Raw genomic sequence first — 27,124 nt, 5'->3', positions numbered from 1 at the left:
GTGGAGGAGGTGAGGTGGGGGGGAGGAAGGGGGGAGGTGAGGTGGGGTTGAGGTGAGGTGGGGTTGAGGTGGGGGGAGGTGAGGTGGAGGTGAGGTGGAGGTGAGGTGGAGGTGAGTTGGAGGTGAGGTGGGGGTGAGGTGGAGGTGAGGTGGAGGTGAGGTGGGGGGAGGTGAGGTGGAGGTGAGGTGGGGGGAGGTGGGGGGAGGTGGGGGGAGGTGAGGTGGAGGTGAGGTGGGGGTGAGGTGGAGGAGGTGAGGTGGGGGTGAGGTGGAGGTGAGGTGGAGGAGGTGGGGGTGAGGAAGGGGGAGGTGAGGTGGGGGGTGAGGTGGAGGTGAGGTGGAGGAGGTGGGGGTGAGGAAGGGGGAGGTGAGGTGGGGGTGAGGTGGAGGTGAGGTGGAGGTGAGGTGGGGGTGAGGTGGAGGTGGGGGTGAGGTGAGGTGGGGGTGAGGTTGAGGTGGGGGTGAGGTGAGGGTGAGGTGGAGGTGAGGTGGAGGTGGGGGTGAGGTGAGGTGAGGTGAGGGTGAGGTAGGGGTGAGGTGGGGGTGAGGTGAGGGGGAGGTGAGGAGAGGTGAGGAGAGGTGAGGTGAGAAGAGGTGGGGGTGAGGTGAGGAGAGGTGAGGAGAGGTGGAGGTGAGGTGGGGGTGAGGTGGGGGTGAGGTGAGGGTGAGGTGAGGAGAGGTGAGGAGAGGTGGGGGTGAGGTGAGGAGAGGTGAGGAGAGGTGAGGAGAGGTGGGGGTGAGGTGAGGGTGAGGTGAGGTGAGGTGAGGTGAGGAGAGGAGAGGTGGGGGTGAGGAGAGGTGAGGAGAGGTGGGGGTGAGGTGAGGGTGAGGTGAGGTGAGGAGAGGAGAGGTGGGGGTGGACCAGACAGGGTGAGGAGCAGTTTCCTGTGGGGGAGGGAGGGAGTTCCTGTTCTACTGGAAGGTTTCATTTTGACATCTTCAAACCAACTTAGTACAGATCAACAATGATCCATATATCATCTATAATGTCATCATATATCGTCTTTAATATAGTCACAGATCATACCTGATCCATATATCATCTATAATGTAATCACAGATCAATAATGATCAATTTATCATCTATATCTATAATATATATATTCATACATTTATCTTAACTCGTACATATACTCTTTGTACACATCCAGATAAGCCTGTATTTAATGTACATATACAGATATGTATGTACTTTAATGTACATCCATATCTGTCTGTAATTAATGTGCGTCTCTTGAATCAAACCAAGACACAGAAGTTCCCCACAATGAGTTTATTAAGTGTTTTGAGGCCAATAAATATAAAATAAATTAACACAACTGCTGACAGATACGTACTCAAACTTATATACCATTTAAATAATGTCATTCAAATAATTTAAATACACACTTTAATCAGAGTTTATATAAATATTTAAATTCTGTAAATAAAATAAACAAATTGTGTATAAATAATAAGAATAATCCCATTTTATATAAATATTTAAATACGTTGAAAAGAGCAATAAAATTATAAATAAATACTCAAATACTTTAAATATTGAACCACCCGAGCCAGATATAAACGTTTTATAAAAGTATAAAATAATCACATAGCCCTCCTAAGTTTAGCTAGCACAGGGAGCGCCCTCTTCCTGGGCGCCCGTCGGCGTCGTAGGCTCCTCCTCTTCCTCTCGGCCAATGAGCTAGCTTGTTCGAACAGCCAAGGCAGCTCCCACAATGCATTGCTCTGCACTACAGAGCTATTGATCTGAAATGACGGAGTCATACATATATTATATGATATTATTGTATACATATCATATATCATATATATTTTATTCTACATGTTATATTATATACATTTATATTTATTGTATTCTAGCTGTTGTATCTCTACATTCTACCTGCCGTATCTCTATATTTTACATGTATCTCTATATGATATTCTACCTGTTGTATCTCTATATTATACTCTACCTGTTGTATCTCTATATGATGTTCTACTCATTGCATCTCTACCTGTATGTTGCCCAGTTGCTCCAGTGTGCTGATGACCACCAGGTGTTTCTGGTACTGGGCTCTCTTCAGCTGTCTAACCCTCTCCTGGAGGTACTGGATCCCCGCTTCCTCTGTTTTCCTCTCCTCTGATTGGCTGCCGGTTGGCAGCTCACTCAACATCTGATCAAACAGCTTGTCGTAAACCTCCAACACCTTCCCAAGCACAACCCTCTTATCTCCATCCTGGGAGGGAGAGAGAGAGACAGAGAGAAAGTGAGACAGACTGGCGGAGAGAGAGACACACACAGACTGACAGAGAGAGTGAGACAGAGACAGAGAGAGAGAGAGAGTGAGAGATGGACAGACTGACAGAGAGAGAGACAGGTCTTACCTCCATCTTGTTGAGTGTATCTCTGGAGAAGACGGGAGACCCGCTGAATGACAGACTTTTATACCGGCCCTGCAGACAGACAGGAGGACAGACTGTTATACAGGCCCTGCAGACAGACAGGAGGACAGACTGTTATACAGGCCCTGCAGACAGACAGGAGGACAGACTGTTAGACAGGCCTTGCAGACAGACAGGAGGACAGACTCTGTCTCTGTACTGTCTAACCCCTACTTGTTCCTTAATGACCTGTATCTTTACTGTCTAACCCCTACCTGCTCCTTAATGACCTGTCTCTGTACCGTCTAACCCCTAGCTGCACCTAATGACCTGTTTCTGTACTTTCTAACCCCTATCTGTTCCCTAATGACCTGATGGTACTGTCTAACCCCTACCTGCTCCTTAATGACCTGTCCCTTTACTGTCCAACCCCTACCTGCTCCTTAATGACCTGTCCCTTTACTGTCCAACCCCTACCTGCTCCTTAATGACGTGTCTCTGTACTATCTAGCCCCTACTTGTTACATAATGGCAAGACTCTGTATGTTTTACTCATTTGTATAAGTGCTATGTATAGTATTACCTTAGTAGTATTGCAGTACTTGTGAAAAATTTATAGAATAGTAGTATTTGGTAGTACTGTGGCAGTATTGCAGTACTTACTTGCTTTTGTAGAGTCCTCATGGTTTCCATCATCTTTCCCGGAACGTGAGGCGCTGGCAGACAGACTGACAGACAAACAGACATGCAGACCGACATGAAGAGCGACAGACATCTCCCCAGCGACGGTGCCATCCCAGCAGCTGCACACGCTGAAAGTCGCTTGTTCAAATCCCTTGTAGGACGATACAGCCTTTCTGTCTGTCCTTCTGCTTGTCTGTCTACTTTTCTATTGTCTCTCTGTCTGTCTTTCTGCCCGTCAGTCTGTCTGTCTCTCTGTCTTTCCGCCTGTATATCCGTCCAGTGCAGAGTTCAGGTGAATTAAGTGCGTGTTATCAGTTAAGATGAGCGCTTTATATTTGAGAGAGAGAGAGAGAGAGAGGTGGGACGATCGAGGTGTGAAAATGTGGTCTAAAGTTTCCTTTAAATCATCAAACTTCACAGCACACAGACACACACACACACACACACACACACACACACACACACACACACACACACACATACATATGTACATACACGTAGTGTGTGTTAGTGATCACAGCATTATAGCTGTGATGTCATGTTAACTTCATTCGTCATACAAATTCCAAACTGATGCATTCTAGAAACTTTTCTTTCAGTTCTCGCTCTCGCTCTCGCTTTCACTCTCTCTCTCTGTCTCAGTCTCAGTCTCTCGCTCGCTCTCTCTAGTTCCCCTTTTTCCACTAATGTATGCATATATATATATATATATATATATATATATATATATATATATATACAGTTATATATATATATATATGTGTATAAATAAATATATATATATGTATGCAGTTATTTATGTGTATAGATACATTTATCGGTGGAGGCTGGTAAGCATTCATATGATCAATTATATATATACGGGTTAGTGCATCTCAATGTATTAGAATGTTGTGGAAAAGTTAATTAATGTCAATAATTCAATTAAAAAAGTGAAAGTCACCATTCCACTAACAGTGAAATATTTCAAGGCTTTATTTGTATTAATCTTGATGATTATGGCTTACAGATCATGAAAACCAAAAATTCAGTATCTCAGAAAATCAGAAAAGAAGTATCGTATATGTTCTGTGTACTTGGTTGGGGCTCCTTTTGCATTAATTACTGCATCGATGCGGAGTGGCCTGGAGTCGATCTGCCTGTGGCCCTGCTGAGGTGTTATGGAAGCCCAGGTTTCTTGGATAGAGGCCTTCGGCTCGTCTGCATTGTTGGGTCTTGTGATCAGGCAAGATTGCTGGCCAATCAAATAAAATATGCAGTAATCCTATGCAAACCAGGTATTGGTACTTTTGGCAGAGTGGGCAGGTGCCAAGTCCTGCTGGGAAATGAAATCAGAATCTCCATAAAGCTTGTCAGCAGAAGGGAGCATGAAGTGCTCTAAGACGCCCTGGTAGACTGATCTGACTTTGGGCTTGATAAAACACAGTGGACCAACACCAGAAAATTCTCTGGTGAGGTTACCCTGTGTTTTATCATGTCCAAAGTCAATATGGCTCCCCAAACCATCACTTACTGGGTAAACTTCACACTGGACTTCAAGCAACTTCGATTCTGTGCCTCTCCATTCGTCCTTCATACTCTGGGACCATGATTTCCAAATGCGACAGACCACTAAGCAACAGACCAGTGCTCTTAACCTAGGTAAGACGCTCCTGATGTTCTCTCTGGTTCAGGAGTGGCTTTACACGAGGAATGCGACAGTTGCAGTAGCGCATGTCCTGGATACGTGTGTGCATTGCCACCACGACTGCGTGGTGGCTCTTGATGCACTGAATCCTGCATCTGTACACTCCTTGTGAAGCTCCTACACATTTTTTAATAGCCTTTGCTTTACAATCCTCTCAGGGCTGTGGTTATCTCTGTTGCTTGTGCACCTTTTTCTACCACACTTTCTCCTTCCACTCAACTTTCTATGAATATGCTTGGGTAGAGCAATCTGTGAACAGCTGTCCTTTTTAGCGATGCCTTTTTGAGGCTTAGCCTCCTTGTAGAGGGTGTCAATGAATCTCTTCTGCACAACAGTCAGGTTAGCAGTCTTTCTCATGATTTCGAAACCAACTGAACTAGACTGAGAGACCATTAAAAAACTTTGCAGGTATTTTGAGGTAATCAGCTGATCTCTGTGACACCTTGAGTCTACAACATTGAACTTTTTCGCAATAATCAAATGAGGTTTTCATGAGATGAATGCCATAATATAATCAGGATTCATACAAATAATGGCATTTAATTTTCACTTTGGATGGAATTAATCTATATAATATATGAGTTTCACTTTTCAAATTGAATTATTAAATTAATTAAATTCTCCACAATATTCTAATTCATTAAGATGCACCTGTAAATATATATATATATATATATATATATATATTGTTTTTAAGACTCAATAAGTAGATTGGCGAACACAGAGCTTGCGTGTTGCTGACGGATGTCACAATCTCTGTGTTCGTCGATCTACCTATCAAGTCTTAAAAACAAAATGGCGTCGACGGGTGATCTACTGATGGTATTGTGTGTATAAAATGTCCTTTTTAATAAACAATCTGTACACTTACAAAGTTCTCAATGCCTCGTTTTATATGTTAAGAACCTTATTATACTACCAAAGAAGTGTGGGCTACTTTTAGCCTTTTAAGTGGTTTAAAATAGTGATTTAGTTTTTACCATAACCAGTGCCCCCATCGTTCCAAGTTTATAGCGTTTTGATAGAATCGGCTAAAAACAGCCAACTGAAGAAAGCGTCTATACGCGGTTTTTGTGCTTCAAAACGAACGTTTCAACTCGTTATCATACAAAACATATCCCAAATCCATTTCACACCGGAATTACCCTTTAATTGTGTAGCATCTACAGTAGCTGCTATCGTTGCTTTACACGGGGAATGGGTTAGCCTAGCGATTGTAATACTTGCACTTGGTTCTATGAACATCTTTACTGTACCGACAGCGATATATTGTTTCACTTCTTATGACAAATGTACTTATTGTAACAAATGCACTTATTGTAAGTCGCTTTGGATAAAAGCGTCTGCTAAATGCCCTAAATGTAAATGTAAATGTAAATATAAATTAAAAAGCTTTATCACTGTGTCAATAATTAAACAAATCATCTGTACATTTGTTTTTAGCTAAAAACGTATGTTATGATTCACTTATTTCTGACTATTTACTGATATAGAGACGACTAACCAAGCAAAGTTTACACAACCAATTCTAGACAAATTTCAGGTTGAAATCCATCATTTTATTTAGTTCTGAAACAATGTCACTTTGGTCACACTAAAGTCACTAGTGTGTGCGTGTTTGCAAAACCATAATTCACAAAAAACAAACTCAAATACGATATTTAAATGTAAATAGGAATAAATATAATTAAATATTAAATAGGTTATCTGAAGTGGCAGCCCCATATCAAAGAGTATACAGCAGGTGTCAGATGCCCTTAGAGGTGTGGTTGTTTGTCCCCGAGCCGACACAAGAGGCAGCTTTTTGCACAATCATGAACTCTATCAGGGCCTGTGTCTGGACCAGGGGGTCGTCCACCTGCACACACAAACATACACACACACTCTCTCATCAACATAGGCCTTTATCTCTGCAACACAGAGACTCCAATAACAGACTAGTAAGTACAGGATTAACAGTTAACAGGTACAGACTCCAGGCAAAAGAGAAAGATACAGACTTCTTGCTATAGAGAAAGATACAGACTCCTAGTTATAGAGAAAGGTACATACTCCTAGCTATATCAGCGAATTCACAACTTTTCTCTGTTTTGGGACCTCAGTGGTGGAACGAGCTCCCTACCGATGTCAGGATCGCAGAGTCGCTCACCAGCTTCCGCAAAAGACTTAAAACTCACCTGTTCAGAGTTCACCTCGACTCTGCATAGAAACCAATGCACAGCCACTATTGAATGTTGTACGTCCTGGCACTTGTACATTGCACTTATTCAAGGTACTTAATTATGTAGCATCTACAGTAGCTGCTATCTTTGCTTTACACGGGGAATGGGTTAGCCTAGCGATTGTAATACTTGCACTTGGTTCTATGAACATCTTTACTGTACAGACAGCGATATATTGTTTCACTTCTTATGACAAATGAACTTATTGTAACAAATGCACGTATTGTAAGTCGCTTTGGATAAAAGCGTCTGCTAAATGCCCTAAATGTAAATGTAAATGTATAGAAAGGTACAGACTCCTCGCTATATAGAAAGATAGAGACCCCTAGCTATAGAGAAAGGTACATACTCCTAGCTATAGAAAGGTACAGTCTCCTAGCTATAGAAAAAGATACAGACTCCTAGCTATATAGAAAGGTACAGACTCCTAGCTATAGAGAAAGAAACAGACTCCTTGCTATAGAGAAAGATAAAGACTCCTAGCTATAGAGAAAGGTACATACTCCTAGCTACAGAAAGGTACAGACTCCTCACTATAGAGAAAGCTACAGACTCCTAGCTATGGAGAAAGATACAGACTCCGAACTATAGAGAAAGGTACAGAATCCTAGCTATAGAAAGGTACAGACTCCTAGCTATAGAGAAAGCTACAGACTCCTAGCTATTTCGAAAGGTGTACAATCCTAGCCATAGAAAGGTACCGACTCATAGCTATCGAGAATGTTACAGACTTTTAGCTATGGAGAAAGGTACCGACTCCTAGCTATAGAGAAAGATACAGACTCCTAGCAATAGAGAAAGACAGACAGACAGGCGGACAGACTGACAGGTGGGCAGACAGACAGACAGACAGACAGACAGACAGACAGACAGACAGATGGACAGGCGGACGGACAGACAGAAAGACAGACCTTTATGGCGTGGAGCTGGTCCAGGGCGGCCTGGAGGGGGTTGTTCTGGTTGCCGTGGTAATAATGTCTCTTCACTCGCAGCAGTTCTTCTTGGAGTTTACGCAGCGCCGGCCGCGCCTCCTTGACCCACGGGCCCCCCGGGCCCCCAGGACCCTCCGGACCAGGGGTGGGTTCGGCCAGGATCCGGGACAGGATCTGCAGGTAGACCCCCAGGGTAGCGTTCATCAAGAACACCTTGTCATGCTGCGCCTACGCACACGCACACACACAGAGACACACACACACACACACACACACACACACACACACACACAAACACACACACACACAAACAGAGACACACACAGAGACACACAGTGAGTAGTTCATCAGTATTTGACCTCCAGGATGGGGTCTCTCTTCATAAGTGTGAAGTGCTTCACGCTTAAAGAACGACGCCAACACATCATAAGGAGACAAAAACCATCATAATAATCATTGTAATAATAATGATGATGCATGCACTTGATCTTTACCTTGAGCGGCGACATTATGGTGACGACAGGATCGAAGACTAAAGTCACGTCTTTCCCTTTCAGATCCTGAAACACACACACACACGCGCACGCACACACACACACACACACACACACACACACACACACACACACACTCAGTGAGCAGTGGGTCCAGACAGGTGTACTTCAGAAGAGGAGGAGGAGGAGGAGGATGATGAAGGAGGGGGAGAGTGGAGTGTGTGTCCTCACCAGGACTTCTTTGACCTCCTCATAGGCCTTTATGATGGTCTCCCCGGGATGGTGGAGGCCAGGGCAGGCCAGGGACTGGCTCAGCATCAGGACCACCACTACAGCCAGGCTCCTCATCGTCCTTTTCATCATCATCTCGTCCTGCAGAACCTGAGAGCAGCTCATGGTCTGAGCGGCGCTGCTGGTTTATATAGGCCGCCCCCCCTGCACCAAGTCAGCCTGAGGGCTTTGTGGCTTCTACAAGTTTTCCTCTAAATCTCTGACATGTAAAGTAACTACACGCACACACACACACCACAAACACACACACACACACACACACACAGGCGCACACACACACAAACACCAAACACACACACACACCACACGTACAAAAAAACAAACACCAATCACACAGACGCAGACATACCAGACACACACACACCAAACACACACACACACACACAAACACACACCACACACACACACACACACAAACACCAATCTCACACACATACCAAACAGACACGCGCACACACACACACACACACACACACACACACACACACACACACACACACACACGCACGCACACACACACACACACACACACACACACCAAAGACACACACACACACACCAAAAGCTATCCAAAAGTAAGAGGAAGTAAGAGATTTACTAGCCTCTAAGGTAGCTTGGCTATGTTAGTTAGCCACAATGTTAGCCGGCTTGTGTGTTAGTCTGGCTGGCGTTAGCTAGCCTCGGTTATCCTAGCTTGTGTAACTGTTGCTGTGAAGAGCATTCTATGACTCAGCTCCAGAGAGCGACCACAGCCCATAAAACCAAAGCTTAGAGATAGACGATAGCAATGACTTACCACGTAGCAGACTACATATTAAAATATAACACTAAATATGACTATATAACACCATATACGACTATGTAAGAGTATACTGTATGTTGATAATTGACGATATACAACCATATAAGAGTATATGTGACTATACGCTGATTAAATATGACTATATGTTGACTATATATGACAATGTGCAAATATATATGCCTTAATATGAGTGTAGATGACTACATTGACAACATAGATATGTTATATTGTATATATGTTCATTATATATTGCTATATTTTTAATATAAATTACTATATATGATTACATGGGTGAGAAATATTTATTCGTATCATATTTATAAACAAAATCTGTCATATGCAAATAAAATATTCATAATATATGTATAAATATAAAAATGTAATATTTATATGTTTATGTAGGTACATATGTATATATGCATGTAGGTATATATGACGTGTGTGTGTGTGTGTGTGTGTGTGTGTGTGTGTGTGTGTGTGTGTGTGCGTGTGTGTGTGTGTGTGTGTGTGTGTGCGTGTGCGTGTGTGTGTGTGAGTGTGTATGTAATATATACCTACATTCATATTTTACCCATTGATGAGTAACTGATTCCTTTGGAGTTTCCATCACCACACTGTCTCTCACCGTCCCTGTATCTGTGTGTGTTGGTCTAGGTGTGTGTGTTTGTGTGTGTCTGTTTCCTCTAAAGATTGTCCTGCAGCCTCACTTACTAGGAAGACAGAGGGGGTTTCAGACCGACGACACATAGACAGACATGTAGAGAGTAAGACAGACAGACAGACAGACCGTAAGAGAGCAGACGGACAGGTAGGGAGTAAGCCATACAGACATAACAAAAGAGAGACAGACAGACATGTAGACAGTAAGACAGACAGATAGACAGACAGACCGTAAGAGAACAGACGGACATGTAGAGAGTAAGACAGGCAGACAGATATGCAGACATATTAAGAAAGACAGACAGACAGACCGTAAGAGGGACAAACACACATTTAGAGAGTAAGACAGGCAAACAGACAGACATGTAAAGAGTAAGACAGACAGACAGACCATAAGAGAGACAGACAGACATGTTGAGAGTAAGACAGACAGACAGGAGTAGAGACAGAAACAGGCAGTCTAGTAATATTACCAGTGTTCTATTTGGAGTAGTTATATATCGTAGTAGTAGTATATATATAGTTTATGTGTTGGATTATAAATAGTATGAATAATATTATATATATTCAGCTGATCTGTTTTTTAAAAGCCCATTCAGCCATGAAGACACAACCAGTAAGGGGACGCAAAACCAACCAATCAGCACACTTCTTCAGGGGCTAAGAAACAAGCCGAAGTAAGGGATCTGATTGATTGGTTTTGGGCCGAGCTGCATGGGTCCTGTTCTGACTGGCACCTGGTCTAAGGGGGTCACGGGGTCTGACCCGGTCCTGGTCCGACCGGGTCCTGGATGGGGTCTAGGGTCTGACCCGGTCCCGGATCATGGTAGGTCAGTATCAGGGACTTGAACCCCGGCGTAACGCTGATACTCAGTTATACGTAAGGGAGCAGTTTACAGTTTTGCCAATTGCTTGAACCCTTTAGACACATGCTAAGACCAAAGTAACACAACTTTAAGTTTTATTTCCTATACCTTAAACCCATGTAACCATACCGTAAACAATGCTGCTTTGCACTTTAGTTAAAATTATGCAACACACTTGCTCATTTCTGCCACACACTTGCACACTACACACTATGCCATACATAAGACACTTAGTTAAAAAAAGAAAATCTCAGCGTACCATTGGGAAAACATTTCTATTCAAAATACAAAACACATTGGGTAATTGAAAATACTTAGATACACACCTGAAAACACTTACATACAAAACTGAACACCAATCAGCCAGCTACAAAAAGGCTAAAGGGCAATTGTGCACATCCCGGGGCAGCGCGGGGGAAATATATCATTGTGTGCCGCCATAAGCCTTCGAGGGTTACTGCACCATCATGCAAAAATAGGTCCCTACAATACCCAACATATCATCACATTTCTACATGCACTCCATGATGCAGCTGAACAGGACAGATCAGAGCAACCCAGGTTTGTTGTTGTCTGGGATAATGTTAGTTTCCATTGGGCTATTCTGTTTTTTTCGGCTTGGAGATGGCTTGTATATGAACGCCAACCACATGCCTCTTCTGCAGGCAATGGAACAGGCCTGCGGAGACATTGAGGTAAGGTCGATCCATGGATGGATTCGGCACACAAGGCGAGGATCCATAAGCCAACCCACACACAATTGCCGTGTTTTCTGTTTGCAGTACATTAGGGTATTTTCGGTTTATTTTTGCTTAAACTGAATTTACTACACTGTAAAGTATCGTACTGCAATGTACAGCATTAAGTATTTGATTTTTTGGCTGTTGTGAAAACGTGCCTTCTGTGGAACTGAAAGAAAACAGTGAATATAAAAGACTGCAATGTTTAATGTAAAGTAGACTTGTGTGTTGCTGCTGATCTGAAAGTCTAGTGTGTATCATTTTGTCATCAGTGACATTTTGACAAAGAATTGTTAGGTTCGATGGCAGAGTTTCAATTTGACATAGATGTGAATGTTATATTAGTGTTGTGTCTTATTTGCTTATGTATTGAGTTTTGAAACAATGAGTTTCAAAGTTTTGCGAAACGTGTTCAAGCAACGGGTGAAAACGGTAGTATAACTTGTAGTGGCAAAGTTCTACCAGAAGAAGGAGACATCAGCATGTATTTCATATAAAATTTTATTGTATCAAAACTTTTAAATACAGAACCGATAAAATAATAATTTATTCATTGACAATTAAATTAAATAAATAAAAAATACTGAATACTGTTTTTTAAAACCTAATAAAATAAATAGCTTGATTGATTCATCATCAGGGACTCTGGAGTTCCCCTCATCAGGAACCATGATGAAGAGTTTCCCTCAACTCATCGACCCATCGGAGGACGAAGAGGAACTCTCTCACCGCCTTGAACACACCTTCCTCCCTCCTCTTCCTCAGGACCTGCAGACATACAGGTAGACATACAGACAGAAACACAGGTGATCAGACAGCCAGTCAGACACACAGGTCGCTAGTCAGACAGACAGGTAGTTAGGCTGGGAGACAGACAGGTATTTACCCTCTTGATTTTCTTCTCAAACCGAAGGACCTCTTTGGAGCGTTTCTGACACGGAGCCTGAATTCAGGTAACAGGACAGCCAATAAGACGCAAGCAGAGGGTACACTAGAATATGAATGCTGCGTGCAGCCGTGTGCGTGCGTGTGTGTGTGTGTGCGCGTGTGTGTGTGCGTGCATGCGGGCTTACACAGTCGTGTAGGGTTTTGTCGAGGCGATGCAGGAGTTCATGGAAGTGGAGTGGGAGGAGCTTCTTGATGACATTACTACGAAAGACTCTCTTCTGGTAAACCTTGATCACATGACCAACCTCAGACCAGCCCAGACCCTGGGGGAGGAGGGAGGAGAAAATGCTTAATATACCTCCGTGGCTAACGAGGTACATCAACATACATGAACAGACAGTCTGGTAGACAGACCTGAGGGCAGACAGACAGGTAGACAGACCTTTGGAGAGACAGACAGGTAGACAAACCTGAGGGGCAGACAGAGATGTACCTTAGAGGAGAGACAGACAGGTAGACACACCTTATGGCAGACAGACAGGTAGACAGATCTTAAGAGAGACAGACAGGTAGACGGACCTTAAGATAGACAGACAGGTAGACAAACCCAAGGGCAGACAGGTAGACAGACCTTATGCGAGACAGACAGGTAGATAGACCCGAGGGTAGACAGACAGGTGCCTTAGGGCAGATAGACTGGTAGTCACACCTGAGGGCAGACCGACAGGTTGGTGCAGTAGACAGGTAGCAGTCTTAAGAGCCCGGAGTCTTTATTCTGCAAACAAGAAGACAGAACACTTATTTATGGTAATATTTATCATTTAGAAATTATATTTCCATTATTATTGCTGTCCTATCAGCCACTACAGCTTCGTAGTCTGTGTAGAACTGGATCGTTGGTGTCGTTACCATCAACCGCTGTTTTCCCATTAAGCCCCTTTTTACATCTGGCCAGCAGAGGGCGCTGACGCACTGAGAGAGACGGCCAGCAGAAGGTGGTAGAGTCAGAACCCGTCTACGGAGAACCTTGGAACTCTCTATTGAGCCCCATTGTATCGAATTTAGATGCAGTTCTATTAGAATTCCACTGAGGGTGATCGCGGGCGGGTAAAGATTGAATGGGGTCTATGGAGCTAGACGGCTAAATGTATCCCTTTCACCTTCTTGTCCTTGAAATATCGCAGATTTTATTGTAGATAGTTAATTGTTATAAATGATATTCATATATATTATAGATTATATGTGCGAAAGTGCCAAAGTGACTCAGAACTTGCCTTTGAACAGATTTTTAGTGAACTTAGAAAATGCAAGTGTGTATTATCTTAGCCCCCCTCCGGACAGAGATGGGTTATCGCAACCAGTTCAGAATCCGGAAGTTACCAGAGGGTGCCAGGGGCCTCTACAGATTATTTTTTTTGTTTTCAAAGGTTGTTCAAACTCTAAAAAGGCTAAGGAAAGGTGCAACCTTTAACCCACCTTTAGCATACGTTACTCCTGAACAACCTTTACAAAAAAGAAAAGGAGACATTTGTATCCCATAGTCCTTTACGGCGGCAATTTTTAAAGCAACAGGCCACCGACAAAGTTTTTGCAGACTCTACGTGAATACGCATGAGAGACGCAGTAAAGCAGAAGAAGAGAAGAGAAGAAAATAAAATTGATAATAATGGATACCAATTCCAGAAACATAATTATTTGAATCAAAATAAATCAAGTATCGCTGGAAAATAAATACAAATACATGAAACTACACAGTTGAAAGTGGTGGAAATGGATTAACTGCAAATAATGTACATTTATTTTTAGTCTATAGCACTAACAAAGTAGCAGTCAAGCAAAGTGCTGTAGAAAATAGCCTAATGTAACTCTGTGTTTACCAGACACACTCTGGGTATGCACTATTATGAAGTATGTTCTATGATATCTCTCACTGGATTCACTCTGGGGAATTTTATCTTAAGGTTCGTAGAGGAGGACTGCAGTAGCTCATAATCCCAGTATTACAGTATTACACCCAAACCCACAATAACAACAGCTGACCAATCAGATCATGTATCAAAAGATTTCAATGTATTTAGTGTCAACACATTTAAACCAGAAGGTATCAGGAAATTGATCAATAAAATATGAATGGGAATATGTAATGTATAAATGTGTGTTTTTATGTAGGCTACTATCAAGTTAAATCATGAAACACTATCAAGCAGAAATAAAATAAAATAAAGAAAGAATAAACTGTTCGGATTCTGTTCTGTTGTTACTGTTTGTTATTCTTTATTCTTATAATATGAAATATAAATGCAGATCCTAAAAGACCACTAATTGAATATGTGGCGTGTAATATAAAATATCAATGCCGATAATATAATGCAACTTAATTTATAGCATATGTGCTGTACAGCATGTAATTAAGTTTAATTCAGATAATATAATTCAACCTCACTTATAGCATATGTGCTGTAGGCCTACAACATGTAATTCGGTTCAATTCCGATCCTATAACCCTATGTCGGGTCAAACAACCCCAAAAGAAAAATATAATTGTCCTTAAGTATGAGATCTCATATATAGAAGTTCTGCGTGTTTCAAAACAAAAATTACGCTCAGAAAGCTCAGATTAGAACATGACACGTTCTACCACGCTCCAGTGGGAAATTCAGTACTTGGGAAGTGTGCTACACTCGAGGGAAACCTGTCAGTCCATGGAAAGCAGGCAGACGGACAGCCCTCAGAATCCAGTCGACGGCACTCAGGGCCGTGGAAAAAAAAACCAACCTGCACACTGCACACACGCGCGCATATATACGTACTCGGCAATATCACCACAGCCATTTGGCTTACACAGCTAGCTTTCATGAACGTTTAACATTGTAATTACATGAAGTTTGCCAATTTCATGACAGTGACACATCACGCTTCTAGTCAACCTATCCTTGTTCAACGTGTAGTCTATCTTGAACAAATGAGCTAGGTGTCCACGTCTCAACAGTGTGTGATGGCTTAACAACGTTCAACTCACCAGTATAAGTTCAAAATAAATCAAAACAGTTCTTCTTGGAAATCTTCCCGATGTCAATCAAAACCTTTTTTTTTACTCTATTTTTTCTGTCCATCTAAATATTCCCGTTGGCCAAGTCCGACCTAAGTGATTCTCACTGTTGGAGACAACCTGATTGAAATCAATACGACAAGAACGCAAGGATCGAAAGAGCTCTTGCTGAAGTTCAACTTCGGGAAACTGTAGTTCCACGTTAGAGGTCAGCAATACTCGCCGTCGCGCAATGACGTCGGTTAGGAAAAGTGGAGTCGAATTCATTTTAAACAGTGCTGTCTTTTCCTGTGTTTGGAAGGAGGCACCTTTTTATCTCTCATTGACCCGATGACGTTTTCCACAAATGTTAAGGAAAGGAGGCATAAAGGTTAGGAGATTTGACAATCCGTAAAGGTCCCAGTTCTCTTCCTATTAGACATTCTCTGGTAACGCGCACTGAGAGAGACGGCCTGCAGAGGACGGTAACGCACGAAGAGAGACGGCCAGCAGTTGTTGGAAACGCGCACTGAGAGAGACGGCCAGCAGAGTGCGGTAATGCACCGGGATTGCCAGCAGTTGGAGGTAACGCGCACCGAGAGAGACGGCCACCAGATTGGGGTGGATTTGAGGTATCTCGTCAATTCAGAAAAACAAAAGCAGAATATATTTTCTCAATGCAATACGCTTCCATACCGGTCTCACATGAACCTGTGCAGGGAATCTGCCGGAACATTGACAGGAAAGACGTATTTGTGCTTTAGACTGCAGATATGTAGGCCTATGACTTAAGCCAAGCATAAACTGTATTGTTACCATAACTACTGCGTGCCCATTGAGACTTCTGCTTTGTAAGCCATGTATTGCTACGCATTTGTCATCTAATAGCTAATAATGGAACGATGAAATGTTCTTTACAGAGGTGCATATAATGTGACTAGTGTCATCCTAATATCATTTACTTGAATGCAAATCATTTAACTGTATAAATACATCAGATGTGGAGTGTCGGAGTGGTGGTCTCGGAAATGGACGCTTGAACCAACTGCTCTGTGAATAATTTTACACCAAACTATGCAAGAAAACCGTTTAAACAACATCACCCACATTCTCCTAGGTAGCGTATACCAACCAAGAAATTCAGTTGTTCATTAACCGGTCCAAGTAACCTTTTGAAAATATCAAAGATGATCATGAGAATCTGTCAAAGAAAAGTGACTTCAGACAGACAGACGGACAGACGCGGGCTCTCCTGGTGAGTGGATACGTATTGATTTATAGATCATGACATTGATGGCTATCAGAAATAATATAAATAGCAATACTAATACTTATAGATATATTTGCTATTCATATTGATAGATGACAGATATCATATATTATTATTTATCGATATATATTCCATTCTTTAAACTTTAAATTTAAAACCACAAGGATAATATGCTTTATATGAATATATATATATATATATATATATATATATATATATATATATATATATATATATATATATATATATATATATATATCTTAATACATATTGGATTGATTATATAATAATGATAGATATGATATATATCCTATGTTTATATGGCTAGATACATACTGATATGATGTAATAATATTGATGGATAATATAGGTCGCTTATTGATTACCGGCAGAGAGCTGATCAGGTCCTTCGTTTTCCTCCACACTTCTCTCACAAAATCAGCGGGAAGCTCCTGGCTGCACGTGGCCGCGCGGCAGGGCTCCTGAGCCGCGGCCGCGAGCACGAGCAGCGCCATGCAGCAGCTGATCATTGATCCTCGGCGGTTCATCCTGAGCTCTCTCTCTCTCTTTCCGATCACGTCTCCCTCCCTTTATAGCCGGGCTCTCACTCCCTCCCTCTCTCTCACTCTCTCTCTCTCTCTCTCTCTCTCTCTCTCTCTCTCTCTCTCTCTCTCTCTCTCTCTCTCTTTCAAAACTTCCAGCTTTTATGGAAAAGAATCGCGCGCTCCAAACTTCCCCAGACCAAGCTGCACCTGAGTGATGTCACCGCGCTGAACCGGGGCTCGCGCGCAAAGTGGCGGAGGTGGAGGAGGAGGAGGAGGAGGAGGAGGAGGAGGAGGAGGAGGGGGAGGAGGTGGAGGAGGAGAAGGTGGAGGAGGAAGGGAGAAGGAGGAGAAGGTTGTGGTGAAGGGGGAGGAAGAGGAGGAGGTGGAAGAGGAGGTGAAGGTGGTGGAGAGAGGGGAGGTAGATTAGGTTATGGGGTCGTGACTGCGAGAGAATCGCTGACTACATCTCAGATGAGCGAGATGACGTAAATTAACCCTATACTCAGGAGGTGTGTTGTGTGTGTGTGTGTGTGTGTGTGTGTGTGTGTGTGTGTGTGTGTGTGTGTGTGTGTGTGTGTGTGTGCGTGCGTGCGTGCGTGCGTGCGTGTGTGTGTTTTGCTTTGTAAGTTCCCGGAAAGGTATAATAGTAACCAGGTCACCCATTCTCCTCTCCTCCCTCCTCCCCTCTCCTCTCTCCTCTCTCCTCTCTCTCCTCTCTCCTCCCATCTCTCCTCTACTCCTCTCCTCCTCTCCTCCTCTCCCCTCCTCTCCATTTAAATCTATTTTTATATTTTATCAATTGTATTTTATAAATTGTATAAATCTTTTTCTAAATCTATTTCAGCGTTGCTATGTTTCACATTTGATAACTAATATTTCTAGATGATTTTTTAGCCCTATATATTTTACATTTTAAAATGAGAATATATATATATATATATATATATATATATATATATATATATATATATATATATATAGCTGTATCTAACATGTTGTTTTATAATATTTAGAACATTTTATAATAATATATTGAATATATTGGCTCTATATTTAATATTGATGAAGTTGTGACTATAATATAATTGCTTAATATTTCATAATTGTAACTATTTAACATTTAGTATTTATATTTAGCGTCACTAAATTTAGCACCAGGAAGTGTTTTATTTTCCCAGGGAAAGTACAGCTGTTGATGTCATCACTGGTGATGTCATCAGCAGGTAAATCCTTATGCCGCCCTCAAAGCAGCTCGGAGGTTCAGAAGTTGTTAAGTGTCTACGTAAACCTTCCCTTCTTCCGAAATTAGAGTGTTCAGGAAACGTTCGTAGGCTACGACATAAAACCGGTAAAACAGATCGTTTGTGAGACTATACTTCATAACAAGTATGGATGTCCGCAGGGACCTCTTTGCGCTTCTTTGCTGAATCAGATGAATTAGTTATTAGAACTGCTTGCGATGGTGGATAATTTATCAGGTGATGTTTGTAATTGTAAGCTATAATGTATCGTAATGCAAATGTTAGAATGGGTCTTAAGTTCGCCTCTTAGTGCTTGTTGCAAATTTACTTTAGCCTATCAATGAAATGGGCTGCCATTGTTGTGACGTCAACTCGGAGGCTCGGGTTGCTCTACCTCCGCAAGATGTTCCGGGGAAATCTCCGATTTAACAGTGACTTAAGAGTGTTCAAGGCGATTTCCTCCGATCTTAAGGTCCCAGCCTCCGAAATTCCCGGTAACTCCGACTGTTGAAGGCACCATTACTTCTCCCACACCAGGAAGTACATCAATAACTCTCTCTCCCCTCGTCTACCTCACCCTCTTTCGGAGGGAAGAGTGTGAGGGAGACCCTCACACTCTTCCCTCTCCCTCTTGTCTCTCTCTCACTTCCCCTGTCTGCCTGCCTGTCGGTCTGTCTTTCTCTATGTCTGTCTGTCTGTCTCTATGTCTTTCTGTTGGTCTGCCTGTCTGTCTGTCTGTCTGTCTGTCTGTCTGTCTGTCTGTCTGTCTGACCGACAACTTCTGTTAAAGCAAAATCAGACTGAAGTAGTTATGAAAAACAATTTATTTGGAGATAAAAACACAGCATTGGTTTAAGTTACCATGCCAACATGCTTGGTAAAAAAAATAAGTGTATCACTTTTAGTAGTTTAAAAAATAGCACACATTTAATCAATAAATAACAAATAAATACCAATATCCTGTCAATATGAATTTGAGTAGTTCAACTGTTCCAATAAATAAGTAAATAAATAAATTACATTTTAGCTTGTAGTTTTACAAACAATGTGGTTCTATGTGTTCTATTTCTGGATACAGTAGATCTATCTATGTGCTTAAGTTCTGGACACAGTAGATCTCTCTATGTGCTCTAGTTCTGGGCACAGTAGATCTATCTATGTACACTAGTTCTGGACACAGTAGATCTATCTATGTGCACTAGTTCTGGGCAAAGTAGATATATCTATATGTTCTAGAGCTGGACACAATAGATCTATATATTTGCTAAAATTCTGGACACAGTAGATCTATCTATGTGCTCTAGTTCTGGACACAGAACTCTCCGAGATAAGTGAACAGAATGTCGATCTCTCCGATGGCCTTGGTGATGCCGCGCTGCCCCTGCATCTACACAAACATACACACACACACACACACACACACACACACACAACCCACGCACACGACACAAACAAATTATGATTAATGACATTTGTAGTTTTGTGGGGATGGCATTGATTAGGTGGCAACTGATTGAGTGTTGTTTGGTTACTGATCTTTTGTTGATTCAGTGATAATGTAATTGAAGGAGGCCTTACCGTGATCAGTTTCTCTCTGAACTCCACTGCATTTTGGTGGTCGTGGTAGTGAGTCACGTTCTGGAGAGACAGACAAGTAAATACACAGGGTCAGACAGGTAAAAACACAGGGAGACAGACGTAAATGCAGACAGGTGAAAACGCCAGCAGACAGACAGGTAGATATACAGGTAGGCAGAGTGTCAGACAGACGGGTGAACAGACAGACAGGTAGATATAGAGGTAGGCAGAGTGTCAGACAGACGGGTGAACAGACAGACAGGTAGATATAGAGGTAGGCAGAGCGTCAGACGGACAGGTGAACAGCCAGACAGGTGAACAGCCAGACAGGTGAACAGACAGACAGGTGACCTACACAGCCGTGGTGACTGAGGTCCTGGCTGATGCGGGCGAGGTCGGTCTTGAGGCGGGGCATGGTGGGGTGGAAGCTGTCACTGCTCCGCAGGACGTTGAGCAGGTAGAAGTCCAGGATGTTGGCATGGAGACAGCAGATCTCAGCGTTCTGCACACAGGGACACTCAGTGACCAGGTGACCAGGGGAGCGGCTAGTTGATGTTAGTAACTAAGTACTACTGGTTGAGGTTAGCAGCTAAGATGGACTAGTTGAGGTTAGTAACTCACCTGGGCCAGGGGTTGATCTGGTGAAACCCTGCTTATCAGCCTGAGGCTGGTGTCATCCCCAGCTTCCATCTTCTGGGCCTGAAAAACAAGAATGATATCACGAAAGTACCATGAATACGTGGTACTACTAGAATCACTACTAGTATCATTATTAATATCACTACCTATACATAACACATGTCATACATAATACACTGTGTATTAAGTACATGGTGGATCCTTACCTTTCTCGATATGTCGCGGGCCGCCTGGTACGTGTCATGGTTGTGCAGCACGTCACTCATTGGTCGAGCAGACGAGTGCTGAGAACACAGCAGCCAGGCAAAACACACAACCAGCAGCATGACCGCACTGGATTCACCCTTCACTGGACAACACTAACCCCTTCACTGGATTCACCCGTTCACTGCAGTACACTAACCCCTTCACTGGATTAACGGTTCACTGCAGTACACTGATCCTTTCACAACAGTACACTAACCCTTTCAATGGAGTACACTAAACTTTTCACTGGATTTCCTTCATCTCCCTGCTCTATTTATTGTCAAATTAGAGAACACGTGTGACGCCCCTGTCACTCAAATCTAGGGCACCCTCACACACACACATCCTCTGTTGCTCTATTTTTTGTTAATTACAGTAAAGGAAATGTGTGTTTGGAGGGGTGGGTGGTGGGGAGGGGGGGGGGAGTCGAGTCATGATCTACTAAAATTCCTGTGTCAGTGTCAATTGAACGACGTCCTCAACTATCTTTATAAAATACTTCCATTATACCGCCTTTTCTAACCGTGTCATCATCATCCTCATCATATGAGTCAGAGCACACAAACACACGCACACACGCACAAACACACACACTCGCTATGTGTGAGCTCAGTATTGTTTGTCTAGGTCATATCTTTTTGAGGGGAAATCACAAAAATCTGTGTGCGTGTGTGGTGTGTGATTACATTTTTATTCAACTTATTTTACAGTCTTGAGGTTTCATGTAGAGGAAATAGCTGCTTTGTACTGTCTAACCCCTATATGTTCCTTAATGACCTGTCTCTGTACTATCTAACCCCTACCTTTTCCTTAATGACCTGTCTCTGTACTGTCTAACCCCTACCTGCTCCTTATTGACCTGTATCTTTAATGTCTAACCCAGGGGGGCCCAAATTCTTCCCAGTGGAGGGCCAAAATGTAATCGTGGGGAGGCTCGTGGGCCAAAATCTAAATTTTTCAGTATATTTAGTCAAATATGTGTGAGGCGGCTGAACAGCGCCACCCTACCATCAATGTATCACAATGTTATTCTAGGGTCAGGAATGGAAGTGCACCAATAAATAATATTCAATGAGAGCGAGCGCAGATTCCGAGCGCTGATGGCGGAAAACAATAATATATACAGTGGGTAAGGCGCGGGCCAAATAAAATCGGTCGCGGGCCAAGTTTGTTAGGGCGCACCCACACTAGGCCATCTGTACCGTGCCCAAGTCTGTTTCACACCTGTACCCTGCTCAAGTACGATTGCCCCCCCCCCCCCCTTCCTGCTGTGCGCTGGCCTGTGCTCACACTAGGCAATGTCAACTGGGCCTGATGGTGCCTTCAATACACTCGGAGTTTCCGGGAATTTCGGAGGTTAGGACCTTAAGATCAGAGGAAATGGCCTTGAACACTCTGTTAAGTCAGAGATGACCCTCGGAACTTCGTGCGGAGGTAGAGCAACCCAAGGCTCCGAGTTGACGTCACAACAATGGCTGCCCATTATATTGATAGACTAAAGTGAACTTGAAGCAAGCACTAAGAGGTTAACTTAACTTCCATTCTAACATTCGCATTCTGATACATTATAGCTTACAATTATAAACATCAACTGATAAATTCTCCCTCATGTTCAACCATCACAAGGGGTTCTAATAACTGATTCATCTGATTCAGCAAAGAAGCACAAAGAGGTCCCTGCGGGCATCCATACTTGTTGTTGTTATGAAGTCTAGTCTCACGAATTATACGTTTTTCTGGTTTCATGCCATAGCCTATGAACGTTTCCTGAACACTTATTTCGGAAGAAGGGAAGGTTTACCTAAAGACATGTAAGAGCTTTGAAACTCCCAGCTGCTTTGAAGGCGGCATGAGTATGGTTGCCTCTTGTACATACGTCATCACTTCGTAATTCGTCATCACCAAGCGTCCGCTGCTTTGTAGAACAACAGAGGACACAATTGCCACTTTACTGACTTTGTTGCTTATTTGGAACCGTTCCACTGAGATACAGCCCTCTCTCACTGAACGTTTTTACACTGCCAAATATGCCGTTTTATGCACGCCTTTTTCGCGGCACGGTCCGCATGTTTACACTCCCCGAGGTAAATTGCTTGCTTGAGCTAGAACCCCAATTTACCCTCCCGGACCCTGCACACATTGGCGGTTTATTGGGTTTCATTGTAAATGTGACGGCTCCGCGGTTCGGAGGGGGGGGGGGGGGGGGCTTGGGTAGAGCTGTCTCCACAGAGACAACGCAGCGATATGATCATAAGCAGTTCTAACTGGAGAGAACGGGAAATCCGCGAGCTACTGATCATGTGGGAGAAGGTGATGCAGTAAAACAATGACGTTGAAAGATGGTGCGATCTACGAGAGAGACGCAGAGGAACTGTCCTTATGATGCTTTTGTTGGGATAAAAAACAAGTGGTCAGCGAAATAAAGAATATGTTGGCGTTTTTGCACTTGTAAATAGTTAATCGCGTTTGTAGTCTACACTCAGACGTGAACTTATTCTTGCATGCGGGTGTCTTCATCCATTAAAAAATAAAAACATTCGGGAGTATGCAAATTATTCTAAAGAGGTCTAGACTCCGTGCGCAGCCCGCCTTCTCCAGTGAACCATGAAAGCCTGCACCGTGACGAACGGGGGATTTTTGATCAAAAACTCAACTTTACTATCGCACCAACATGAACCCACTCTTGAACCGCTTGCCGGCGTGTTTATTGTTTAATGGGAAAGAAGGGTCACATGGACTATACGTCATCCAGCTGAGGTTGCATAGCCGTGCGTGTGCGCGTTTCGTCTCATTAGCATCTGTACCGTGGCCAGTAGTGATGGGAATTTCGTCTCTTTTTAGGGAGCCAGATCATTTGGATCAGCTCACCAACAAGAGCAGGCTCGTTCGGCTCCCAAACGGCTCTTCATATTATCACTTATACCTTTTATAATTCAGCCAAATGTAGCCCGTTTTGACTTATCATTTGTATGTGTAGGCCTATATATTACTTAAATTATTCAATACATCCTATTATTATTCAAAAGTAAAAATTACATTTTCTAATATCAATAAATTGCTGTAGCTTATTGTTTTCATTGCATATGAGCGCAACGCGCATTCCCGCCCCTCGCTGCTTGCTTAAGGGTATGATCCTTGTCTATCCCCACTTTATTGGTTGCATGCATGCACGTGACAGTCAGTCACTGCACACACGCATAGCATGCACGGAGCACCCATAGCGCGGAGATCTTCATATCATTCTGCCTAGGCAAACTTTATATATAAATCTAAAATAAAATAAAAGAAACGACTGCGGTCGGGAGCTGACTCCCATCTTCACTTAAAAGAGCCGGCTCTTCGAACTGGCTCGTTCGCGACCGACCCATCACTAGTGGCCTGAGCACACCTCTCCCAAGTTTGCTCAGGCCACGGAGCTCAACTGTACTTGAGTACGGTTGGCGTGCTCACACTAGCCAAATGATCTAGACTTGAGCACGGTACAGGTGTGACATGGACTTGGGCACGGTACAGATGGCCTAGTGTGAGTGCGCCCTTAGTCAGGGTCATGGTTCGGGTTCGCTGGGATAAGCGTCTTTTTTTGGGTTAGTCAATGATAGTAATTGTTGGTTACTGTCAGGGTTAGTTAGTGTTGGTGTAATTTAGGGGTAGTTGCTGCTAGTTATATTGAATTAGGAGGAGTATGTTGAATCCCACACCAGGAAGCACATCAATAACTCTCTCTCCCCTCGTCTACCTCACCCTCTTTCGAAGGGAAGAGTGTGAGGGAGTCCCTCCCCCCTCTCCCTCTTGTCTCTCTCTCACTTCCCCCGTCTTTCTGTATGTCTTTTTGTCTGTCTCCATGTCTGTCTGCCTGTCTGTCTCTATGTCTGTTTGTCTGCCTGCCTGTCTGTCTTTCTCTATGTCTGTCTGTCTGTCTCTTTGTCTGTCTGTCGGTCTGCATGTCTGTCTGTCTGACCGACAACTTCTGTTAAAGCAAAATCAAACTGAAGTAATTGTGAAAAATAATTTATTTGGAGATAAAAACACAGCATTGGTTTTAATCACCATGGCAACATGCTTGGTAAAAAAATCAGTGTATCAGCTTTAGTAGTTTAAAAAAACACACATTTAATCAATAAATAACAAATAAATACCAATGTGCTGTCAATATGAATGTTTGAGTAGTTCAACTGTTCCATTAAATAAGTAAATAAATAAATTACATTTTAGCTTGTAGTTTTACAAACAACGTGGTTCTATGGGTTCTATTTCTGGATACAGTAGCTATATCTATGTGCTCAAGTTCTGGACACACTAGATCTATCTTTGTGCACTAGTTCTGGACACAGTAGATATATCTATATGTTCTAGAGCTGGACACAATAGATCTATATATTTGCTAAAATTCTGGACAAAGTAGATCTATCTATGTGCTCTCGTTCTGGACACAGAACTCTCCGAGATAAGTGAACAGAATGTCGATCTCTCCGATGGCCTTGGTGATGCCGCGCTGCCCCTGCATCTACACAAACATACACACACACACACACACACACACACACAACCCACGCACACGACACAAACAAATTATGATTAATGACATTTGTAGTTTTGTGGGGATGGCATTGATTAGGTGGCAACTGATTGAGTGTTGTTTGGTTACTGATCTTTTGTTGACTCAGTGATAATGTAATTGAAGGAGGCCTTACCGTGATCAGTTTCTCTCTGAACTCCACTGCATTTTGGTGGTCGTGGTAGTGAGTCACGTTCTGGAGAGACAGACAAGTAAATACACAGGGTCAGACAGGTAAAAACACAGGGAGACAGACGTAAATGCAGACAGGTGAAAACGCCAGCAGACAGACAGGTAGATATACAGGTAGGCAGAGTGTCAGACAGACGGGTGAACAGACAGACAGGTAGATATAGAGGTAGGCAGAGTGTCAGACAGACGGGTGAACAGACAGACAGGTAGATATAGAGGTAGGCAGAGCGTCAGACGGACAGGTGAACAGCCAGACAGGTGAACAGCCAGACAGGTGAACAGACAGACAGGTGACCTACACAGCCGTGGTGACTGAGGTCCTGGCTGATTCGGGCGAGGTCGGTCTTGAGGCGGGGCATGGTGGGGTGGAAGCTATCACTGCTCCGCAGGACGTTGAGCAGGTAGAAGTCCAGGATGTTGGCATGGAGACAGCAGATCTCAGCGTTCTGCACACAGGGACACTCAGTGACCAGGTGACCAGGGGAGCGGCTAGTTGAGGTTAGTAACTAAGTACTACTGGTTGAGGTTAGCAGCTAAGATGGACTAGTTGAGGTTAGTAACTCACCTGGGCCAGGGGTTGATCTGGTGAAACCCTGCTTATCAGCCTGAGGCTGGTGTCATCCCCAGCTTCCAGCGTCTGGGCCTGAAAAACAAGAATGATATCACGAAAGTACCATGAATACGTGGTATTACTAGAATCACTACTAGTATCATTAATATCACTACCTATACATAACACATGTCATACATCATACACTGTGTATTAAGTACATGGTGGATCCTTACCTTTCTCGATATGTTGCGGGCCACCTGATACGTCTCATGGTTGTGCAGCACGTCACTCATTGGTCGAGCAGACGAGTGCTGAGAACACAGCAGCCAGGCAAAACACACAACCAGCAGCATGACCGCACTGGATTCACCCTTCACTGGACAACACTAACCCCTTCACTGGATTCACCCGTTCGCTGCAGTAGACTAACCCCTTCACTGGATTAACGGTTCACTGCAGTACACTGATCCTTTCACAACAGTACACTAACTCTTTCAGTAGAGTACACTAAACTTTTCACTCGATTTCCTTCATCTCCCTGCTCTATTTATTGTCAAATTAGAGAACACGTGTGACGCCCCTGTCACTCAAATCTAGGGCACCCTCACACACACACATCCTCTGTTGCTCTATTTTCTGTTAAT

At 43.1% G+C, this 27,124-nt stretch overlaps 4 protein-coding genes across 5 annotated transcripts; all 4 read right to left on the bottom strand.

Moving 5' to 3' along the window:
* Positions 1-1,283: 1,283 nt before the first annotated feature.
* ifng1 (interferon gamma 1) lies at positions 1,284-3,339 on the bottom strand. The gene is made up of 4 exons (XM_079735316.1): positions 3,031-3,339; positions 2,371-2,439; positions 2,001-2,222; positions 1,284-1,749 (listed from the first exon to the last, which is right to left on the bottom strand). Exons 1-4 carry the CDS (start codon positions 3,160-3,162, stop codon positions 1,588-1,590), a joined length of 585 nt encoding a protein of 194 aa, XP_079591442.1. The 5' UTR covers positions 3,163-3,339; the 3' UTR covers positions 1,284-1,587.
* Positions 3,340-6,288: 2,949 nt separating this feature from the next.
* On the bottom strand, positions 6,289-8,764 carry LOC307074909 (uncharacterized protein). Its single transcript, XM_079735317.1, has 4 exons — positions 8,618-8,764; positions 8,387-8,452; positions 7,872-8,120; positions 6,289-6,596 (listed from the first exon to the last, which is right to left on the bottom strand). The coding sequence occupies exons 1-4, from the start codon at positions 8,750-8,752 to the stop codon at positions 6,486-6,488; spliced, it is 561 nt and encodes a 186-aa protein (XP_079591443.1). The 5' UTR covers positions 8,753-8,764; the 3' UTR covers positions 6,289-6,485.
* A 3,522-nt stretch (positions 8,765-12,286) lies between these two features.
* On the bottom strand, positions 12,287-17,537 carry il26 (interleukin 26). Of its 2 annotated transcripts, none has more exons than XR_013811821.1 (5): positions 15,653-15,952; positions 13,343-13,408; positions 12,819-12,956; positions 12,632-12,688; positions 12,287-12,513 (listed from the first exon to the last, which is right to left on the bottom strand). XR_013811821.1 is itself a non-coding variant. In XM_079735320.1 (5 exons), the coding sequence occupies exons 1-5, from the start codon at positions 17,477-17,479 to the stop codon at positions 12,406-12,408; spliced, it is 531 nt and encodes a 176-aa protein (XP_079591446.1). In that variant the 5' UTR covers positions 17,480-17,537; the 3' UTR covers positions 12,287-12,405. The 2 variants fall into 2 exon arrangements, 1 of the variants encoding a protein (XP_079591446.1); XM_079735320.1 differs by lacking the exon at positions 15,653-15,952 and adding an exon at positions 17,318-17,537.
* A 7,907-nt stretch (positions 17,538-25,444) lies between these two features.
* On the bottom strand, positions 25,445-26,885 carry il22 (interleukin 22). The gene is made up of 5 exons (XM_079735321.1): positions 26,714-26,885; positions 26,493-26,570; positions 26,227-26,373; positions 25,872-25,931; positions 25,445-25,684 (listed from the first exon to the last, which is right to left on the bottom strand). The coding sequence occupies exons 1-5, from the start codon at positions 26,831-26,833 to the stop codon at positions 25,589-25,591; spliced, it is 501 nt and encodes a 166-aa protein (XP_079591447.1). The 5' UTR covers positions 26,834-26,885; the 3' UTR covers positions 25,445-25,588.
* Positions 26,886-27,124: the final 239 nt, after the last annotated feature.

Source organism: Pollachius pollachius (genome assembly GCF_949987615.1).
Source record: "Pollachius pollachius genome assembly, chromosome: 4".
In the NCBI taxonomy this organism is placed as follows: Eukaryota; Metazoa; Chordata; class Actinopteri; order Gadiformes; family Gadidae; genus Pollachius; species Pollachius pollachius.
Note: the sequence above shows the minus strand (reverse complement) of the source record. Positions and strands in the feature narration are given on the sequence as shown.